Below are 22,579 nucleotides of genomic sequence, written 5' to 3'. Positions count from 1 at the left end.
TAAAGATTTATTATTTCAGCCTGATAGCCTAAGAGTTAAAGGTTGAAATAATTCATTACAAGAGAAAGGCTATTAAGAAACTAAGCAAGAAACAGTGAAGCCTAACACCATGCCGCCAAAGGCCAGATCAGCATCAAAATTGATGCAGTGTGTTTTACACTGCAGGTCAGGACTGAGCAGGTTCCACATCAGTGTAATTACTGCTTGGGATGGCAAAGAGATCGGGGAACCGTGTGGGAAGCCAGTCAATGTCTGGTAGTGATGAGTGGCCAAGCTTAATTGAATGGTAACCTCTTAGGCTGGGCATGTTTCTTGGGGTGTACAGGCAGAAAAAGAGCTGAGCAAGTCTGCTTATACAGTCATCTATCACGGGCGGTGCCAAGATGACAGATCCTGCGAATATACACGCTGAGTCTGCACACAGAAGAGAGCTAGGGATTTTAAAAATATCACGAGAAGAGAGAATGCTTTTTGGAAGTGGATCTGATTGTGTTGCATTTAGAATTTTCATTAATTAACTTCACTTTTTGCCTTTATTTACTCTGTGCATGTATTCTGCTCTCTCTCAATAAAGCTCCAAAGGGTTCCTGGCAGCTTGGCTTCTTCGACCATGGCTCTTTCATGGAGATCATGCAGCCGTGGGCTCAGAGTGTAGTGGTAGGCAGAGCCAGGTAAGTCCCAAATAAAACCAGGTTACATGTCACTAAACGTTATTGATATACAAAACAAAACAAAAAAATTGATTAGCTTTTAAAAATCATATCAAGGTATTTTGTAGATTTTAACAGTGGATGGCCTCTTTACAGACTCGGTGGGATACCGACTGGAGTTGTTGCTGTGGAAACCAGGTCAGTGGAACTGTCGATCCCAGCTGATCCAGCCAATTTAGACTCTGAGGCTAAGGTAAGGGTCACTGAGTGTGTATATATTCAAGAATGAACAGGCACACAACACATTCACAGACACCTTTGTACTGATACCGCTTCTTTCGTTTTTATTTTATATTTAGCTCATCCAACAGGCAGGACAGGTGTGGTTCCCAGATTCTGCTTTCAAAACTGCTCAGGCCATTAAGGACCTAAACCGGGAGGGCTTACCTCTCATTGTGTTTGCCAATTGGAGGGGCTTTTCTGGAGGGATGAAAGGTACTTCTGCCTCAGTCACCAACCAATTAGTGATTGAACCCCATCTTCATCTAATATGGTTTTATCCTCTTTAGATATGTACGACCAAGTGCTGAAATTCGGGGCCTACATTGTGGATGGGCTGAGAGAGTACAAGCAGCCAGTATTGGTTTATATCCCCCCGCAGGCTGAGCTGAGAGGAGGCTCCTGGGTCGTTATAGATCCCACCATCAACCCCCGGCACATGGAGATGTACGCCGACAAGGACAGCCGGTGAGCTTTGGAGAAAAGGAGGCAGATTTTTATTTTTTATTTTTTTTAATACCTTGTCTTTCCTCACTTAAATCCTTTCTGTTTCCAGAGGTGGTGTGTTGGAGCCTGAAGGGACAGTCGAGATCAAGTTTAGAAGGAAGGATCTGGTCAAGACCATGAGAAGAGTAGATCCAGTCTACATGGGCTTGGCTGAAAAATTGGGTAAGCCCCACACTTGAAATCTGAGTATTCCTCTTTAGGGCTATCTCTCTTCCTCCCTGTTTGGTCTTACCTTCATTTAAGGGAGAAGCAAAAGGTGTGAGCATTTATGCTTTCCCTGTCATTCTTGATTTTGTGTCATCTTTTTTGCATTCCCCTGGGAGATGTCGGTCACAACCTTCCCAGATTAATCACTAGCTCTACTGTCTCTCCCATGCAGACTATTGATTTTTTTTTTCCCCTTTGGACCAATGCTGCAATTGCTTGGAGCTTTCGGCATAGTGATGGTTTACTGTGAGGGTTTTGGGAGCTCATCTGTCTGCTCTGAGAGAAGTGAGGGTTTGGGGGCGGTGCTAGAATAAAACACTATTAGCAGAAGTTGATTCCCAACTACATTCTCATAGAGAACCTGTGTTTATGTATAACATACCAAAGGCAAATACAGGACTACCATGCAACTGCCTGCATAAAAAAAAATATATAGGCTGATAGTACAGAGGTAAACAGAAAATACAGTTACATTATACGTGCTCAGAAATGTAGATAAGCACATGCACTTTTGATTGCTGATCCCTAAATTCAACTTTTTAGAATAATCCAGTGAAATATGCCTAATATGTTTCATGCTATTACTCTGAAACTTCCAACAGGAACCCCAGAGCTGAGCCCTCCTGATCGCAAAGAGCTTGAAACCAAACTTAAGGAGCGTGAGGAGTTTCTTTTGCCCATCTACCATCAGGTGGCTGTACAGTTTGCGGACCTCCATGACACCCCAGGTCGCATGCAAGAGAAGGGGGTCATCACGGTGAGAGCTAACACTATCACGTGTGCACATATGAAGGTGTAGTCTGTGAATAACCTGAAAAGCCCATAGGGGAGTATCAGTCTAGCTGCTGCTGCACCTGCCTAGTGAATAATGTTTGGTCTCAACAGGCTGCGAGATTCATCCTTATAATTATCTTCTGATGACCCTGGTCTATCACCTTAGCAACTACAGAGCAGCCTTAGGCAGACCCCATCTCATTCTGTGCCTTCACAGACCCATCTTTCACATACAAATACACACAGATACACACTTTGCTCACATGACCAGAGGGGTGTTTTACAGATGGATGGCAGTCGGGGTGGTTTTTTTTTTTCTCTTCCCCTCTTTCCTGCCCTACATGCTATATACAGGAGAGGATTATTACCTATTCTAAAGTATACTAGCACGGAAAAGGAGAACAGACATCCTCAGACCATCAGTTCACTGTAATGTGAAGAACAGCATGTGTTATTAACACACCAATCCGCTTTACAACAATTACATTTTAAATGTGTCGAATTAGATTTTATTTTATGAATGAAACCTATAAATTCATTGACATTTGTGTCAAAGCAGACAGTTTTTAAGCCAGGTAATACAGTGGTCTACTTAATTAGTGCTACCTGAGTGCCACACCTTTGGCTTCACTTGATACAGAATTCAATGCTCCACATTAAAATTGGCATTCAGCAGGATTAAAACGTAGCTCTTCATGATACCAGCTCTTTGTAACGCTAGATGCTTGTCTTTTGCCTCTTCAGGATATCCTAGAATGGCAGACATCCCGTCAGTTCTTCTACTGGCGTCTGCGGCGTCTGCTGCTGGAGGAAACCGTAAAGAGGAAGATCCAGGTGGCCAACAGCGAGCTGACAGATGGGCAGATCCAGGCGATGTTGCGCCGCTGGTTTGTGGAGGCCGAGGGGGCTGTAAAGGTAAAAAGTATTTTGTTGGCGTTTTTAGGTTTTGTTGTAAAATCGTTCAATATGTATTGGCTCTGAGTGAAAAGTATGATAATATGGAAGGATGTGGTGGTTCATAAATTTAAAAGTTTGACTTTAGAGAGCGACGGGATCGTGTAGAATTCATTCAAAATAAAAACTTTGAATATTTAAAATACTGGTAAATTCTAGTTATTTTGACAGTAGACTGAAACCAGAATTGTGGAATAACAAAATATCTGTCATGTAGTGAACCTTTTCATCATTTCCACACATCCACACAGGATTGTAGACATTTCTGCTTTTCAGTGCCTTTCATGTTAGATTTTTTTTTTTTTTTGGTAATGTCTCATTGTGTATCGCTCTGTGAAAGTCATCATCTTTCCTTCCTTCCTTCTGTGCTTCCTTGCTTCTAAGGCTCAGAGCTCCAGCCGCTGGGGTGACAGGAGTCGGCTCAGTGTTTGAGATCTCTTAAGAAGTGGCCTTCTTGTTAGCTAATACATTACCCTAATCAGGACTGGCTGTCTTAAGCCACAATTAATCACAGCCCTGGCACGTGCAGATAGGAGAGCAACACGCTGTTTCTTAATTAAAAGCAAACAGATTAAAAATGATTAATAAGGGCGTTAAATGTTCTTGTGGACCTCAAGCAGGACTGTTCATAAAAAGGCAAGAGCCCATTAAACCCCCAAATCTTCACTAAGCCCTCCAGCCTGGCTTTGTTTGGGAACAGAAAATGCCAGCACTCATGAATACTAATTTTTCCATCAGGTCCAGTCAGCAAGACATCAGGCCCCCACTTTGTGCCTGTCCATCTTTTTTGTTGTTGTTGATGTTGATATTTATTTGTTGATTCATGATATTTTGCTAATTTTATCTTTTAATATGGTGTGTAACTTTTAATTGCTTTTACTTCCACTCATTGTTGCATCATGAAAAAAGTGGGATTTTCAGGCTTTATATATGCTTAAATGCTGCATACAATGATTCATTTTCTGTCCTTTAACGCTCTCTGTGTTCTGCAGGCCTATCTGTGGGATAACAATGAAGAAGTGGTGGCATGGCTGGAGAGGCAGCTAGCTGAAGAAGAGGGTGCAAGATCAGTCATTGACGAGAACATCAAGTACATCCGCAGAGACCACATCCTCAAGCAGATTCGCAGGTGATCATTCAAAGCTGTGCAACAGCGCAAACTGCTGCTGAGTGCTGGAATTAAATAGCTCATTTTCTCCTTTCTTAACCTTCATTCGCCCACCTGACAGGCTCATTTTCTTTTGTTTCCCTCTCTTTTTTTTTTCTCCCAGCCTTGTTCAAGCCAATCCAGAGGTTGCCATGGATTCTATTGTGCACATGACCCAGCACATCTCACCTACTCAGAGAGCAGAAGTGGTACGTATCCTGTCCACTATGGAGACATCAGCATCCTCCTAGTGGGGGCCTGTCTTTGCCCATGCTTGGCTTAAAGCCCAGCTTAGGCCATAGTCAGACCTAAACAGAGCCTGGTTCAACCTGATCTGGAGATTGAGGCTAGAGGAGCCAGCGTGATGACCGCTGGCAGCAGCCACGTTGTTAATGAACCGCTGGCAATGATTCTCAGTGATCAAGAGTTGACTGACATCATTTATAACATTTTGTAAATGGCAGTACACATGTGCTAGTGTTTAAGATTAATTCATGTGTTTTGTACTGAAGAGCAATTAAAAGAATGACAATGTAGAAATATCTAGTGAATTTAATTTAATAATACGTTTGGAGTTTACACAGATGACTCGAGAGGATGTCTATGCTTCCATGATAATCCATGCTTTTCAACTGGAGTGTTCCCAAGTATAAATTAAACACGCTGTTCTTAAAAAGACACCTAGGTTTGTGACATACGCTTGCTAAGATTTGCAAGCGTTTGATGACCAGCTCAACAGTGGCGACACATTGATAGAGGAGTTAGAAAGAAAGGTGTTTTTTTTTTACACTCCTAAGCATGGAGCACTTAGTTACTGAACAAAGACAGAATTGAACAGGGGAGCTCAGCAGGGAGCAGCAGAAAGGTCCCTTTTAAACCCCAACTATTGCACAGTTACCCTGCAGTGAGCAATGGGCAGCTCGCCTCACAACAAAACCACAGCTGTCCCCTTCACACAGTAAATGCTGCTTTAGAGGCACTTTAGTGCTTACTGTTCCCTTACATTGCAGCCAGAATCAAGCCTGCATTTGAAATGTTGCATCTAGCATACGTGCAAACATAAATGCACAAAGGGAAACAAACAGTAACGCACGGAGAGTTGACGAAAGCTTGAATACGAAATGGAGACGGAGTTTAAAACGTAAGCTTGCTCAGAAAGATCTTTTTTCCTCTTTCCTCAACAGCTGTTGAGTCTTAAGTTAAGCTTGTTCTAAATTTATGTTTTATTTGTTTGAGTTTTTTTTCTAAAGAGATGTATTTGAATTAACAATCAAATGGCCAAATCTTTTAAAAATGTCTGTGAAATGATAAAAGCTACTGTTCACATATACGTTAGATTTTAACTGTAATCAACTGTTGCTGAAGTTTTTACGTCTGGTGTATGAAATGTTTTTTATTTTTACCATTTAAACCAGTCTTCTGAATCACATATTCGACTGTATTTGTGTTATGATAGAAAGACAACCTGTTGTTAGGAACTGAGTACATAATGCTAATAATAACAACGGCTAAAGGGCACTACATTGTTAAATTTAGACTTTTGGATCATTGTGTCATTATAATGCCCTGCTGAATACCAATGTTGGCAATGTGAAATGGCTTCATAGTTATTGCTGTGCCTTTTCTGTGTGTGTGTGTGTGTGTGTGTGTGTGTGGACACCTGTACTGACAAGCTTCCCAGCTGCTTTCTAAGTAACTGGATGTTTCCTAATTGAAGACGGAAAATAATCTCCACTGATGACGATGTGCTCTAAATGTAACTTCAACTTTAAATAAAGCTTACCCAACTTAGTTTAAAGTTTTTTGATTTATTTTTTTTAACAAATGTCTTGTTTTCAAGAATTTATGCTAATTTAATTTGTCAATTATTTTTCTGTATCGATGATTCCGGCGACTGATAATCACATCACTGGAAGCCTCGTTAATTCCAGTAGTCAGAACAAAGTCTGTGACTCTGGAGAGACATTTTCTGATTATTTGAAAATGATAGTCTTCCCATTCCTCAATCCACAGATGATTAAAGTGCCATTTTTCTCTCTGGCTTTTAAACTTCAACAGTATTAAGGAGGATGAAGCAGATCAAACAAATATTGAGGGATCTAGCTCATCCTCCCCTTTTTTCTTCTTTTTTTTTATTCCGGCTCTTTCTTTCATATCATCCCCTTGGCTCTGTCAACTCTATTACCATGTTACCAACAAATATGTAAGACAAATTGAGTTGCATGCACCCAATACCCACCACAATTATAGACGGCCCAATAAAAGAAATGATTCATTTGGTAGTATAATTGGAAATGTGCCTTGCTTGGTCTTGCTGGTCTCCCAGAGGGTTCTTGCTCATTTGTAGTGGCATGCTAGGCCGATTAATTCTGCTTTTAATCACTGACAAACTGCGAAATCAGGTTCCTCGTCAGCCACTGGAGGGAAGAGGATCAGTAGGTGAAACTGACAGAAACTTGTAATGATCTTTCTCTAGTTAAGGATGCAAACCAGATCTGCTGATATATAGTTATAAGCTTTGTTGGAAATAAATAAATAAAGAAGATTACTTTAAATGTTACTACAGTTGAATTAAATATTCATCTTTACCCAAATGACAAGACCCAGTTACTTCTGGTGTCACGCAAAAAAAGTGACAAAAACAGGAGGGGGCAGAAAGAAATATTAGTGAAAGAAAGGGGGAAAAATTCACATCTGTGATGAGACTGAAAAAGAGGCATTACGATGAGAAGACTCAATCATGCATCGGAGACAACCATAATTCCACATTCACGCGTCACAATGACTTGACAGCACTTGAGAGACAATGCCTGTGACCCAGTTGCAGGATTCCAATTAGCAGGGTGTATGCAACAGTTGAGATGAAAAGAGAACAGGGTCTTTACAGAGCCCCAGGGCTGTCTGATTACTGCCTGAAAACAAGAGTCTTTTGGCCATGACAAAGAGTAGACAGACACAGAGGGAGTGCCAGGTCCCAGCTGTTCTCCCCTTTTTTCCAGGCAGAGGATTTTGAAGAGCTCATCTCATCTCTGCGTCCCTCCCTGTCTTTTTACATTTCAGACATACTGCAAATTTATAACAGGCCAGGGCACTACAATGCTATCAATTTTATGAGTATGTGGTCATTTTTTAATTAATTTTTCCCCTACGGTATTGAAATAAATGTTGGCTTCAAACCTGTTTCTCTTATATACTGAAGGCACACTGAGGAAAATATTTTTTCTCAATAACTGACAAAAAAACCAAAAAAAATTTCACGTTGCATCATGTGCAATTTTAAAAAGTGTGTTATAATACAATGCTGCTGGAAAGACACTGCACACCATGGGGTGCAGTTTTAAGAAGCTGGACAAGTGGAGGAGAAAAGAAGGAACAGGCCTAAGATAAAAGTCGTGATATGATGAAAAAAGATCCAGAAATGTCCTGACACAAGATCTGAGAGATGCATCTGGCCCTTCAGCTGATCCATCTACTGCTCTGTGAAGCCTCAATTGGAAATAATCTCAGTTGAAGGGTAGCAATCAAGAAGCCATTCTTGGAGAAGGAAGAAAGGCTGGACACAACTGGACTGAAAATCAGTGGCAACAAATCTTATTGAGTGATTAAAGTTTTTGTTTTAGTTAAAAATGTCACTAAGTCTAAAAGTGTTCAGGAGAGCGGTCCAGCAGTGAGTGTCTACAGCCATTTATAAAACAGTCAGCGGTGTTGAGGATTTTGTCAAAACTTAAGGTATGATCGTGGCTCAAGAGTTGGGAGTTCGCCTTGTAATCGGAAGGTTGCCGGTTCGAGCCCCGGCTTGGACAGTCTCGGTCGTTGTGTCCTTGGGCAAGACACTTCACCCGTTGCCTACTGGTGGTGGTAAGAGGGCCCGGTGGCGCCAGTGTCCGGCAGCCTCGCCTCTGTCAGTGCGCCCCAGGGTGGCTGTGGCTACAATGTAGCTTGCCATCACCAGTGTGTGAATGTGTGTGTGAATGGGTGGATGACTGGATATGTAAAGCACTTTGGGGTCCTTAGGGACTAGTAAAGCGCTATATAAATACAGGCCATTTACCATTTATTTTGAAATCATTAAAGTACCGTCACATTTTTACCCACGATGATGCAATACAAAATTGATTGGCAGCTGCTTCATTTTATGCATGTCAATGATCCCAAGCACACTGCTAATGCAGTAAGCATACCTGGATACTTTTACATCCCTGCCAGTGAAAACACTCAGAATATACTTTGCTACTTATTGTAGAGCCTACCTTACAATATAAAGCACTTTGAGGCAACTGTTGTTGTGATTTGGAGCTGTATAAATAAAATTGAATTGATTTGAATTGAATTGAGCTTTGCAAAAGCACACAATGGAGCACTATGAGCATCACCAAATATTGACTTTCAGTCTCTTTTTGCACTTATACTGTATTTCCATTTATGCTTGTTGTTTCATATCACACATATTTCCCATGTTTCTAATAAACTATAAAGAAATGAGAGGTGGCTCCAAACTTTGCACAGTGCTATATATTGTGAATAATGCATATGAGAATATAAATGCAGTCTTGAAACTTCCAGTGAAGCTGAACCTATATCAGAAAGTAAAATATTGTTGTCACTCTGGTGGCTTTGTTTGAATTTAGTTTCATGATAGTGAGATTAGAACGATAGTGATATTTCCCCATGCATCCCAGGTTTTGTGGTTTGTAATCTTTGATAGTGTCTCAACGCAAACTCAGTTCCTGAAATGCAAATCCACGTATAGATCAATACTTAAATAAATGATTTAGAGCATCTTAAATGCAGGGTATACAGAGGTTGTGAACCTCTTTTGAGGGCAGGAAAGCAGCACTTCAGCCCTCTGCAGGAGTAAAAGCTTGCAACACTCTGTGATTGTCACTTCATAGTGCTGCCATTTCCTCTGTACCCAAGCCTGGTAAAGACTGAAGTGAACTTTGGCACACATCAGCAGCAATTTTTTAAAATCTTGATTGCACCAAAATTACACAAAGATCAAATAGCAAAAAGTCGTCCTTACATTTTGTATACAAAATGTGAAATTATTACAGCGCATGGTTGGGGAGTGTGATTGCGACTCGTCCTGAAAATGCTGCTCACACACTTAATATTTCACACACATACTATAACAAGGAAAACATGGCTTAATCAATATGAACCGTAACATGGAAGAAGCTTCATATAGCTGTGCATTGCAGGCCAGGTAAAGTTGTCCATTGTACTGTGCCTCCCTCCCCTCTCCTCTGCTCCTTTATCCCAGCATTAACATTCATGGAACCACTGGAGTGTTTCGGGCTTCGTACGTTGAGCCAACTACAATATGTACATGGCTGAGGAGGAGGGGAGAGGAAGGTTGGAGCCCCTGGAATACGATCTGTGGAAAATGGGGAGGGGCAAAGGAGGTCGATGGTAAAGGTTCCCCAGTATGAGATTGTGGAAAGGTCAGCAGCCGAGGTCCAGCACCTTTGGCCATACATCACAATTATCACTGTAGGTCATCAACTGGTATAGAAAATATGGAAGCAGCGATAGATCCTCACAGTATATTGGACGTGTTGGTAAGGGTGGGACGGGAAAAAGATGCTATCTACTGTTACCGTGTCTCTCAGCAAATGCTACTACAAACATAATTGTCTGAGCCATTCTGACTACAGGGCTCTGTAGTCTACTCAGCCTGTTGGTCGGTCGCTTTGAGCTATAGACTGAAATCTAACCAGCTTTTAGGTTGATTGCAGTTGAATTTGTACAGATATTCAGATTCTCCAGGTGATGAATTAGTCACACATTGTTGGATGCCCAGCTTCTCTTTTAGATGCACGGTGTATTTGAATTTTTGGAAAGTCGAACATCTGTACAGTTATTCCACAGACCGCCATCTGCTACAGACTTTTAAAGACTTAGAAGAATTAGTCACTAAAGTTGATCGAGTCTTTGCAGCCAGGACACCACAATTACTAAATTCCACACATTTTTATCATTTGGCTTTGTATAACTGCTAATGCCTTTATCACATTTTTTTCTTTCACTTTTAAGGCAGTTTTTCCTTCTTTTTTTCTGTTTATAATTTATTTTGTGTTATTATGATTTTTAAGTTTAACTTTTCATATTTGTTGCTTTTATTATTCTTTGAATCTTTGTTTTGAAGAAGCTTTAAATAAATGCAAAAGTAAAAAGTTTTCTCCTTTCACACCATTTAGCACAAGACTGACAATATTGCTTGCTTATATGTTGCTTTTTATTCCGTGTACAGTGACCTTGAGTGTTTTGAAAGGCGCTTTCAAATAAAATGTATTATTATTATTAATGCTTCCATAGAATACACTGTAATACGAAATAAAGCTCTTTTTATTTTTTACTTTCCTGTGGGTTTTTTTGCCAACAAGCTATCAAATGAAAGGAAAACTGAACAACAATGAAAAAAATAAAATAAAATAAAAATAAAAAAATAAAATAAAGTAGAAACTCTGAACCAAAATAAGTATGCACAACTATAGCTAATCCTCACTATAAAAGGTACACCACACAGATAGCCTAATATAAGTAAATACATTTTAAAAAGTATAAATTACTCAATTACAGATTTACATTTAATGTAATTTAATTACATTTAATGAAATACTTATAGAACTATGTGTACTGTAGGTTCCTTGTGACTTAGTCACCTCATCTTATTACTATGGGAATGTGTACTTATTGTTGCTAATTTGACGTTATGAAGTTTAGTACAAGATGCACCATCAAAGAATCTGAAAGCCCGTCAAGCCAGAACTGAAGATGCATTAATTAATATGTTCAAGTAAAGACAGCCTGCACTGAAGTGTATTGTGTGGCACTCATTATGGGTTATGATATGCACCGTTTAGCTGAATGCAAAGATCAGTCCAGTCCAGCAATGAGTCCATTTGAGAGATGTGTCACATTAAATTGCATACATTAAGGGCATATCAGTGGACCATAGAAAGCCAACTCCACATGGAACTGTTGGTTTACCGCATCTCATAATGCACGTCCTTTGGCTCTGAAGGACAAAGGCAGCCAACCAGTGAAATCCCTGTGCTTGACAAGCTAGCTTGTAGTAATGTCATGTATCAGCATTAGTTTACTACATCTAAATCAGACTGATAAAAGCCATCTAAGTTCTCAAGAATCTGTCCGGCCTCCAGATGAGTGCTGGTGTAAGTATAGATGAGAGAAGGAGGGTTGCTTTTGATTTTAGGCAAATTCGCCTGAACTGAAACTTTTATAAGGTTTGAGTTTACATTTAATCAAAAAATGGGAGTGAATGTTAGCTACTTTATTATAACTGCTAAAGCTTGCACTAAACAAGAAACATTTTATCTCCCAAACTTGCTCAAACATTAGATGAAACGTTGAAACTGATCTATTGGAGCTGGAGAACTGTTCTACAGTCACCTCCATACTGCACCCCATTACATGCACGTATGCACATATACCATATGCAGAGCAGAGTTTTTCACACTTGAGCATACAAGCTTACCATCTGATCAGCCATCAGTGTCATGTCTTTGTCTCAGTCTGCATTGTGCAGCAAAGCAATCTGAAGGAATTCAGTGTGCAAAAGCCTTTGCTATGCAGAGGAAAATCATCCTTTCAAAACAATTTTTATTATTTCATTCATGAACAGATGGATACTGCTCGTAACATTATTCTGAACAATACAGCCACATACATGATCCAAAATAAATAGAAGAGAGGAAAGAAAAAGTTTTCCAAAGACCCATTAATAACTGAAAATAATCGCATTGTCATTAACTTTAGGAGCAAGTGACACATTGATTAAAATCTTAACAAGTGAATCTGCCTTTTTTTTGTGAATGGTTGACTCCTCAGGCTCAATAACAGGCTGAAATCAGCTCTTGGCCTCACGGATTAAGCAGTGTAGGAAAAGAGAGTAGGTGGGGAACACTCGTGATTCTGTCCTCTTCAACTTTAATCAAAATTACACTGACGTGCTGCAGCCCCCCTCCATGTCTTTCATAATAATAGACCGCTAAAAATTCAGAAGGCAGGCTCCACATCAATCACTCGCCAGATTTGAGTCCAATGCAATAAATATGTAAATGAGGAGAAGCCAATGTCTCGTAGCTTTGAGATCAGCGCAAGGAGGGAAAAAAGGAGAAAACTGTATTAATTGCCCATGGCCAGAGGAATCCTATTACTGTGGGCATTGATTATAAAATTCTATGTGTGAATGATTTTCATGCAGAAACTGGAGTACCAAGCCTCAAGCATAAAGTGAAGAAAGAGTCAAATTTGTGAATTGGGCTAGATTGAGAAAGGGGCTAAAAAGAACAGCAATGAGAAAAATACTAAATTTAAGTTCAAATCAAATAAGGACCAGAAGGATTCATCTCAAATTGCAGTAGATTATTAGTACATGGTAGCATTTATCTTATTGTTTTGGGTTTTTCTTTTCTTTTCTCGGTTTTCAGGTGTTTAAATTTTGATACACAGGATGTAAGATAGTTATATTTGTTCACGCTAAGTCTTCATGGGTGACTGTATTATGCTCCTTGAGAAGAGACTAAAAAAAACTTTTGGTAATTGGTCCAACAAATTATGTCTAAGAACATTGTCTAGTCTTGTGAAGAACAATAAAGATACTATAGCTGCAGGCATCTAACCAAGCTGCTGATACCCAGCTCAAGTGTCAGGGCATAATAGGAGTCAAACAGTCCATCCAGTCAGCGGTAGGCAGCTAATTAGCCATCAGCTCTTTTGTGCATAAAACATACCCGATATATAAAATACAGTTCAGATTTCCTGGACACCAGGTTCCATGATTGCTTGCTTGATTTGCTATTTTTTTCAGGACACTTATGAAAGCAGTTAAATTGGTAGGTAAGTGCACAAATCAATGCTTAGAGGTCAATTAAGTCTTATTCCCCCGCCTCCCCCCCCCCCCCCCCCCCCTCTCTCTCATTGTCAGTGAGATTTAAATTGATTTGCTGGTTTCACGTTTGACTTGCAAATCTTTCTCTTCATCAAGGTATTTTGTTGAGATTATAGGGATTACGTTTCCAGCATAACATTATCTGCTACAGCAAACGGGAACATGTAAATGTTGTAAATTTCAGTTAATTAGCAGAATTCAAAGATCAATATTAGCAAAAAATATAATATTGTGTATTAGGGGCATTTTCAGACATGCTTTAAGTGGTAAACTTTCTACCAAATTACACTGAATGGCCAACTGATGTTAAGTTCACCATCATGATTAGAATTTCTTGCACACACAGTACGAGGGAGAGCAGAGCAGGCCAGCAAGAACAGCAGTACTATCTCTCATGCTAAGCTGAAATGACACGAGAGCACATTTAAATGACATAAATAAACTCTGGATTGCATCTCAGAGCCCTCACACTGCAGCATTATCTGCTGAGGATTACATTTCTATATCAAGTAGCTGTACATTTCTACAGACAGGTAACAAATTAAAGGTAAGGTGCTGGGCTAGAGCAGCTTCAGTGCACCTGGCAATGCTTCTGCAACTCTCAGAATCCTTACTACAACACTATTCTTCTCTCATTTGGTGTTTTTAGTGTTTGGTGAACAGTACACTGGGCCACAATCTTCTACAGGTGTTCAGTTGGGGATAGCATATGTTTCAGCCCCTACTGCCCTCTGGAACATTGTCAATTCAATCGCTGATTCTGAGGGAGAATTCCCTTTACAAACTCAAACAGCACCAGGAAAACAAACCCCCAGTAGCATAACACTGCCACCAGTTAATATTACTGGAGAGGTCAAGAGCTCAGGTTTGTGCTACCACCTGCCTCTTCATCAGTGTCCTAAACTTCTTCACCTAAAGAAAATGTTATGACTGGAACAATTTCAATCTTTTATAGGATTTTCACTGAATAATTCAAAATTTGAGTGTTATTAGAGGATATCACATGAACATTTTACTCTTTTGGGTTTTTTTTCTCCGTTGTTATGATGCAAATAAAGTTACTACATGGGGTTCTACACTTGATAAAGGGTTATGGGTGAATAGGAAGTTAAGCATAAGTGAAAATACCATTTAGCATTAACTTTACCAACTAGCAGCAGGCAACACTGATACTAACCTTGACAAGTTGCACGTATTTATAAGAAAATCTAGATGAATATTGAACATTAGGATGTTATCTAGCTCTTTTAGCAGCTTAAGTTAAGCTCATCATCATAAGCTGGTATATACATGTGTCTGGTTAAGCAAAAAACATGCCCAGTTATGTCAAAGTCCATAGTTTTTATCACATCGTTTTAATAGTGTTTAAAAGCACAAGTTGCCTGCTATGAATTTTTGGGGGGAAATGACGCTGAATGTCACTCTTTTAACATTCAGCGTAACATTTCGCAAAGTTGTAACGCAAAAGGGAGACTGAACTTGTTTTTTTCAAACACATCAGTCTAATGCAAACCATATTAACAATTGTGCAACTCTCTTTTCCAGCTTCAGCTCCACATTTTCTCATATGTCTTTTTATAATATTTTGTGATCAGGTTGACATTTGTTAGCCACTGTCAAATCTAATCTTCAACTTATAAACATGTTTTCCTGCAGTTTATGCCTTGTGACATTGCTCGTCTCCTCTACCCCTCCCCCAATCAGCTCCACTGATCTGCTCCTTCAGTCTCCCGCTTCACTGCTTACTGATCCACTATGCAGCGTCCTGTCCCCTTTTATGATGCTCTCACCTTTCCCTGGCTTGAAAATAGTCACTCTGTCGTTAGCCTGTTAATGTTGCAACATGTCACTTAGCTGGCATTGGAGAAAGGCTCATTGTTTATTGCCGGCGAATCCAAATACGTGCTTGCAGCTCTTGAATTATCAAGAAAACACCTAGCAAAGTAACAAGTGCCAAAGATTTTATGAAGCTCCTTTGCATAACACAAGGAAAAACCAACATATATACAGTATGTAATGTGAGTTGATAACTTTCTACTTAAACATTGTGTCTTTGAAATGTCGCTTAGGCTCACTGAACATAACCGGGGGAAAGAAGATGTTCATATATTGACAATGCCAATTAGATAATGTTGCTATAAACACATTAGCACAACAGCTCTGATTTTGGTGAATCTATAGTAGAGTTTCAAAGAGACGTTTTGTATTTCCTCCTAGAATTTCACTTAGTCATAATTTTCCCGATTTAGCAGAACAGTAAATTATGGCAATGAGTAGCTCTTCATAATCAATGTAACAGATTAAGCTAAGCAAATTTACAATGTCTGTTATAAATATACAAGTACTTTTGAGCTGAACTCTTTTAGCGGTTATGCATTGTTGCTGATGTTATTTAGAACTTATTTCTAATCTTGCAGCAGTTTTTAAGCAGTTGCTGACACTTTGGCTTCTTCATCAGACTCCATAAGAGTGTGTTTATTAAAGGACAACAAAAATATTTTAAATGCACATTTGTACACTAAAAGGATTCCCTCTGGTAATCTTTTTGGTCTATTTAAAAATCTCAAAAGATTACATACATGTTAACAAATCCCTGTTCAATAAACATTCACAAAATCAGGAAAGACTGAAAAAGGAATTCCCATCATTTCCCCCAAAAGTGATAAACAAATAACAATCATCAATAGGACTTTTATTATACAGCATTGTGATGCCTGTTTCACAAACCGGATAAGAAAGGTCAAGTATCTCATGGAAAAAAAGTCGTCTGTGGAAAAGTGAAATACTATCGTTATAAATAATTTGACATTTTAAAGACAAAAGCCGTTTAAGTCTTTAGAGGTGTTTTTTATTTTTTTTACAACTGAAATGGCAGGGTTTGCGATGTCCTTTCATTTGGCAACAGTTTATTGTGTTTTCAGTTTTTTTTGAGGTATGCAAAATAGCATAGTGAAATAGTAGCATTAAATGGGTTGCCATTTAATTTCATTTATTTCATTCTGGCATTTCATTTAATGCCAGAATGAAAATGTTTAAAACAACTCAAAATCAACCCTCTGAACACTTGAGTGTCACATAAACAATTGACTCTTCCGTCCATTATTGCCCATTATTATACATACTGTCAGGTTGGACTCATATCATGTCACAGTCAAATCATTTTCTACTCATGTAAATGTTCAGATTAAAATGGCAATACTTTGAAGGCAAACACATGCTAAACAGCAAATTATTCATAAGAAAGGTGTAGCGAAACAAAAAACAATGCAATGTTTCCGCAGTCCTGAGAAATGTTTTTGGTCAGATGTATCACGTTCATGATCTGTAACCAGCGGGTGGTTCATGTGTAATACATGAACATGAATATTACACACAAACTCATACTTGGAATTTGTAAGTTGGCTGAAACACTGAAAGGTGATAAAACAAATACAATCACACAGTTCACATTTGAATTTTAAGGTCAGTTTCATCATATACAGTGCTGTGCAAATTTTAAACATATCAAAATGTGAATGTTTTTAGAAATGACATTGAAATCTGACATTTTATCAATTAACTTTGCATAAAGTGCACTAAGCAGAAAAAAAGTTTCAAATTAATACTGAGTATGACCATTTTCCTTTAAAAAGCACAGATTCTTATGGGTGCACTTACCATTGCTTATCAGGGTACTCTTTTTTTTCTTTCTCCCAGCCATTTTGAATGTATGGTCACAATTCTTCTTTGCATTTAGGCTGGTCTCAGTTGTTTCCATCGCTTCTTGCTATCTTAGACTGATATAAATACAGCACAATGAGACAAGGGATCTCTGTGGGCCATAGCATCTTGCAGAACTCCTTGTAGTTCTTGTCACTGAAGTTCTTTATGACTCTGTGTGAATGTTTGGGGATATCCATTGCCTTGTCCATCCATACATCCATCTTCTTAACTGTCTATTCCAGCTAGCATGGGCCAAAAAACTGAATACAGAATGGGCTTATGGCCAGTTGATATTCTTGTATAATGGATAAAGAATATAAGCATTAAATGTGCTTAAAACCTTTGCACAGTACTGTACATGACGGAAAAGGTTTTGTAAACACTAAAATACGATTCAGCAGTATTAATGTATTTGTTTATTGCTTAGTCAGTGAGGCCCAGCACTGCGAACCTATTAACGAGCCAATTCACACAGATTATTCCAAACTATCTAATACGTGGCCCGTCAATAAATAACCAACATAAAAATAAAAAAAGCATAATGAAATACAATAAATAAATAAATATTCATAAATAATTATAAATAAATAGCTGATATATGAAATAAAGTTAAGGGTTTGCCTTCAAACTGCATTTGTAGTATTTCGGTCTTAGCCTGATTACCAAACAGTGCCTTCACTCATTTCTGAAGAGGGCTGTGACAGCTGGTTGGTGTATCCGTTGTCACTGAGAGAAACAGTGGTGAAGGGCGTGCTGGGGCCACACATTTCACTGGAGATGCTGTGAATTGAACTTGGTCCATTGGGCTCCGGACTTGGTGAGTCCACGGGATGATGAGATAATGTATCAGAGAAACACTGAACCTCTCCGGGACAGTGGTGCCCAGGATGATGGTGGTCTATGGCTCCTAGTGGAGTGCCAGCCGGGACTGTGGAGGGCACAAAGCCCAGGTCTGCTGGAGTCTGTGCTTGCGATAATGGTGGGCCTTGAAAGTACTCATAATTCCCTCCTGAGCCATAGTATTCACCAGGATATTCTGCACTCATATGAACATAAGGATTAGTGCATTGTGTCAGAATTTAAAGAAAGAATAGTAGTGGCTTTTTTATGTATCTTGAATTTTTACAATTTGGTCAAAAACAGCATTGATTATAAGATTGTATAAGGTTCATTTTATTGATTACAGCTAATGCATCAACCTGAAGAAGCATAGATACTTTGTACCATATTTGCTTATTTATCTGTTTGTTTATGATGTGACAGTCTTAAAACACTAAATCTTAATCATTATTTTATATAGCTCACCTCCATAATAAGAAAAGTGTCCAAGCTCTCCTGGTTCCACTCTCTCTCCCAGGCCTCTCATTCTCCTCGGGTTGCGGAAAAACACGTGTCTCCGAGCGCTTAGAGCGCTCAGCTGTTTCATACGTCTCTCTTTGGACCTCCGATTTTGGAACCAAACCTTTAAGACAGCAGTTCAAAAACAAAGAGCATGAATTATGAAGTGTGGCCAACAGCTTTTTGAAATAAGGGCGACAAATTGCAGTTGGATGATTTGGAAGACGATGATTAGAAATAAATCAACCCAAAATAATGACGAGGTCTTTGTAAATTGGGGTAAGGTTTTAGTTGATGAGAAAAGACACAAAAATTAACTTTTTAGGTCACTAAAAATATAATTTATAGCATTTTTAAATTAGCATTCAAGATGTATCCGTGCGACACGATTTTTATTATTATTATTAGGGGGCCTTTTAAAATGCCCATGGGCATCATGAGTTCTCTGTGATGTTAGGGACGCACTGGGCGCACAGATTAAGGAAAACCCCAAATGAGAGGCGGGGGGAAAAAATGAAAATCAGCAGAGCATATATTGTACGTGGGTGCTTGCAAGCGCCACCAGCCACATTGCTTTGTTGAGTTGCCTACATCAAAGGCTTTATTCTCTGTAACACTAGTGCCTTGGTGATTGTGTTACTGTCACTTTGTGTGAGTCTGTGTATGAATAAAAAAACAGTAAACTTATAGTTATCTGGGGTTTTTTTTCTTTTTCTATATTTGTTGCTTTTACCTGGATGACTCTCATGTTGAGACCCGTCTCCCTTGACAGCTGCTCTCTGATGTGCCTGGTGGGCTTCGGTGTGGCCGCAAAAGCCGCTTTCAGGGTCTCCAGCTGCTTGGCTTTTATAGTGGTCCGAGGCCCGCGTCGTTTTCCGACGGCGCTCTGCTCGTCGTTCTCGTTGCTGCACGTGTCTTTATCCGATAAATGCCCGTTTTCTGACTCCTTCCCGTCGTCCTGCGGGTCCTGAGAGTCCGGAGACAGACTTGGATCGCTGCACGTCGTTACTGTAATCAGAATAAGACAATCAGAAAATGCCACTACTCTAGGCTAAATATTTATGAAAGGTGCACCTCAGGAATCTTTTTAAAAAAATAAATAAAATAGCCTACACTAAATAATAATAATAATAATAATAATAATAATAATAATAATAATAATAATAATTAATAATAATAATAATAATAATAATAATAATAATAATAATAATAATAATAATAATAATAATAATAATAATAAATCACCTGAAAGGAGGATTGTGTCTTTCCCAGAGTTGTTTTCATAGTCCTCTTTGCAAACGAACTTGAATTCGTCCAGGATATACAGTTCCTCTCCGGTGGACAGCTGTTTGTTACACATCACACAGGTGAAACAGTTCAGGTGAAACACTTTGCTCTTGGCTCTGCGGACTAGATCACTGGGTAAAATCCCCTGCGCGCATCCAGCGCACTTGGTTCCAAATTTCCTGTTCAAGAGGGAGAACCAAAGTCAGGGAAAGGTTTCGGCACAGACGTGATATGTTGGTCTTAATCTAGGAGAACACCTTTACACCTGCTATGACTTTAGGCCCAGTTTTGACAAGTTTGTGTTGTTTTTACAAAACAACCCCCCATTCAAACTACCGGAAACTTAGTGTGTTGTAGTCAGTGAAATTACCACAGTCAGTTTTTCACAACTGTAAGATTTGAGCAGAAAGTAAAAATGCAGCTGTCTAACTAAACAGGCTAAACACAAATATTAGGTACAATTGTAAGATATTTTCCATCATAATAATCACACGAGCAGTTAGGGTTAGCTTCACTTTCAAAGAAGACAGAAAACTGAGAATTAAACGAAAAGAGAGAAGAGAAAGATAAGACGAGGAAATAAAATAACAGCAGACAGGCGTGTCCATTGTATAAAAACAGATGGTTAGTTGCAACCACTGGAATGCATTTTTAACCTGTTTTTAACTGACTAAAAAAAACCCAAACCTTTTCTATAAATACTAAACCACAAACACTGTCAATTCTTACCTAAAGAAATCATTCTTGCAATACAGTTTCCCTTCTCGAGAAAAACACTTCTCTGTCAAACTACATTTGCAGTCGCAGCACTGGACGCATTTGATGTGCCACGGTCTGTCCAAAACTTTGAGCAAGAACCTATCGAGAATAGGTTTTTCACAGCTGGCACACTGAAGCATTGTCTAGACTTATTCCCGCTCCAGTGTGCGAGTGCGAAATCAACTCTTCCTCTTCTCTTCCGTCCCGCTCACCTAGATATGGATTCGCTTTAGTGCATATAATCCAAAAGATCCAGCTCATCCGAATTATTCGCATCGATTAGGTCGCCATCAGTGAGAGTAAAAGTAGTTGTTTTTGTTTGATTTTTTTGTTCCACAGGGCAACAATCCAAATTCAGTCTTTTGCTCCAAATGAAAGATCAGCAGTTGAAGACAAACTGGTATTTAAAAAAAATATGTATATATAATAATCACTGACTGGAGATCATAGCGGGCCGTGAAGATGATCCGAGGTGTGCGATTTCAGGACATAAAAAAAAAGAAAGCTATTCATAAATATTAAAATCATTCACTGCGAAAAATCCGCAGTTGGCTAAAGTGGAGAAGAAGAACGAACAACAATAAAATGCTGTCTGTGCGCTTAGTGTGGTCATATGTGTCCCATTTTGCCTCTGACGAGCTCTCTCTGAGAGAGACGCTGTAATGAGCTCACCTAGCGGAGCTCAGCCTATTGCCTATTAACAAACCTGTGACGTCAGCTTCAGGGGTGGAGGATGAGGGGATTTCATTTCAGTCCGCCACAAATAACTATTTAAGTTACAGAGGTGAAGCATCATGGTTACAAAATAAAATAAAAGGAAATAGAAATGTGGCGGTAAAAACTACAGGAAACCTCAATATGTTTTAAAGCCTTTTTATTTCTTGGAAAATTGTTAAAAATAAATTTTCTAAAAGCAGATTTTAGTGACGGATGTCTAATGTTAACACCGCAAACTAAAAAGAAAAGCTCAAACTAATATTTAAAAGAAATTATAGTTACGAATAAATAATATAAAATAATAAGGAAAGTGGTTCACTTTACAATAATAGTCTTTTTTATGACTGATATACATTTCCTCTGTAGAATAGAGTGCTGAGAGGCCGTGATAATGTCACGTGAATAAATGATTTCCTTTGGAAAAGGCCGGAGAATAAGTCTGACTGAAGCAGTGGCAGGTGACAAATGATCAGCAGGTCTATCCCAGCAGAAGGCTGTGGGGAGAGGACGTGCTCAACACAGTCTTTTCACACAGACCGACGCTGTGGCCCTGCATTATTCTTCATTGCATTGAAATGACTGGGAACACTAATGGTTATAATCTGTGGCGATAGGCTGCCTCTTATAGATGCTATCTCACCATGTTGGTACACTGGGGACGAAGATAGCGCATTTTCTCATACAAGCTTCGGGTTCTGCTGGGCCCTGATATCCGATGTCCCGATATGTAGGTTGAGCTATATATATATATATATATATATATATATATATATATATATATATATATATATATATATATATATATATATATATATTGTTTGAAGATTAAAAAAAACAACTTCTTCTTTTAAAAAAAAAAACATTTCGTTTTTAAAGCCACACTTCGGATTTTCTCTTGCCTTTTTTCTTCTTTTTGAGCAAGGTCACATCACGCCTGACGTTTTACAACTCGCAATTTTATCAGTCATTTTTATCAGAGTCCACTGTATTGATTTACAACGTTACCGTCTCCACATTTTCTTTGACACTTAAAGTCATTACTTTAAAATTCTGCTTTTAGAACAACTAATGTGGATCTCAGTTATTGACAACCAGTCAATCAAGCAGAATTGTGATGGGGAGTAGGGGGTTATTATTGATTCAGTGAACAAACTATGTACACATTTACTTAGTGTACGGAATTAAAATCAAGGGATTAAAGGGCCTATCTAATGCTAGAATTGTGTGCATAAAGCAGATTTGTAGCATATCGTGAATCGTTATCACTATTTTCAGGCTGTGGTCTTATTGATAAACTGTAAATGCTGATTAATTAAGAGGATGTGTTTTAAATTATGAATT

The 22,579-nt window shown here is 38.9% G+C and overlaps 2 protein-coding genes across 11 annotated transcripts in view; one reads left to right on the top strand and one right to left on the bottom strand.

Moving 5' to 3' along the window:
- acaca (acetyl-CoA carboxylase alpha) overlaps positions 1-6,309 on the top strand; it is a 33,548-nt gene extending 27,239 nt beyond the window's left edge. For all 10 annotated transcript variants that reach the window (XM_080307012.1, XM_080307010.1, XM_080307008.1 and 7 more), the window contains 9 exons: positions 575-671; positions 807-903; positions 1,010-1,145; positions 1,220-1,397; positions 1,486-1,598; positions 2,246-2,400; positions 3,162-3,332; positions 4,364-4,500; positions 4,643-6,309. In XM_080307012.1, coding sequence (XP_080163138.1) covers positions 575-671; positions 807-903; positions 1,010-1,145; positions 1,220-1,397; positions 1,486-1,598; positions 2,246-2,400; positions 3,162-3,332; positions 4,364-4,500; positions 4,643-4,769 — 1,211 coding nt within the window. In that variant the 3' untranslated portion in view covers positions 4,770-6,309. The remainder of the gene's footprint in view (positions 1-574; positions 672-806; positions 904-1,009; positions 1,146-1,219; positions 1,398-1,485; positions 1,599-2,245; positions 2,401-3,161; positions 3,333-4,363; positions 4,501-4,642) is intronic.
- Positions 6,310-15,882: 9,573 nt separating this feature from the next.
- Positions 15,883-21,296, bottom strand: LOC113030507 (LIM/homeobox protein Lhx1-like). Its single transcript, XM_026182014.2, has 5 exons — positions 20,492-21,296; positions 19,721-19,941; positions 19,209-19,483; positions 18,443-18,599; positions 15,883-18,173 (listed from the first exon to the last, which is right to left on the bottom strand). Exons 1-5 carry the CDS (start codon positions 20,659-20,661, stop codon positions 17,797-17,799), a joined length of 1,200 nt encoding a protein of 399 aa, XP_026037799.1. The 5' UTR covers positions 20,662-21,296; the 3' UTR covers positions 15,883-17,796.
- Positions 21,297-22,579: the final 1,283 nt, after the last annotated feature.

The sequence above is a fragment of the Astatotilapia calliptera genome, chromosome 10 (genome assembly GCF_964374335.1).
Source record: "Astatotilapia calliptera chromosome 10, fAstCal68.1, whole genome shotgun sequence".
Classification (NCBI taxonomy): domain Eukaryota; kingdom Metazoa; phylum Chordata; class Actinopteri; order Cichliformes; family Cichlidae; genus Astatotilapia; species Astatotilapia calliptera.
Note: the sequence above shows the minus strand (reverse complement) of the source record. Positions and strands in the feature narration are given on the sequence as shown.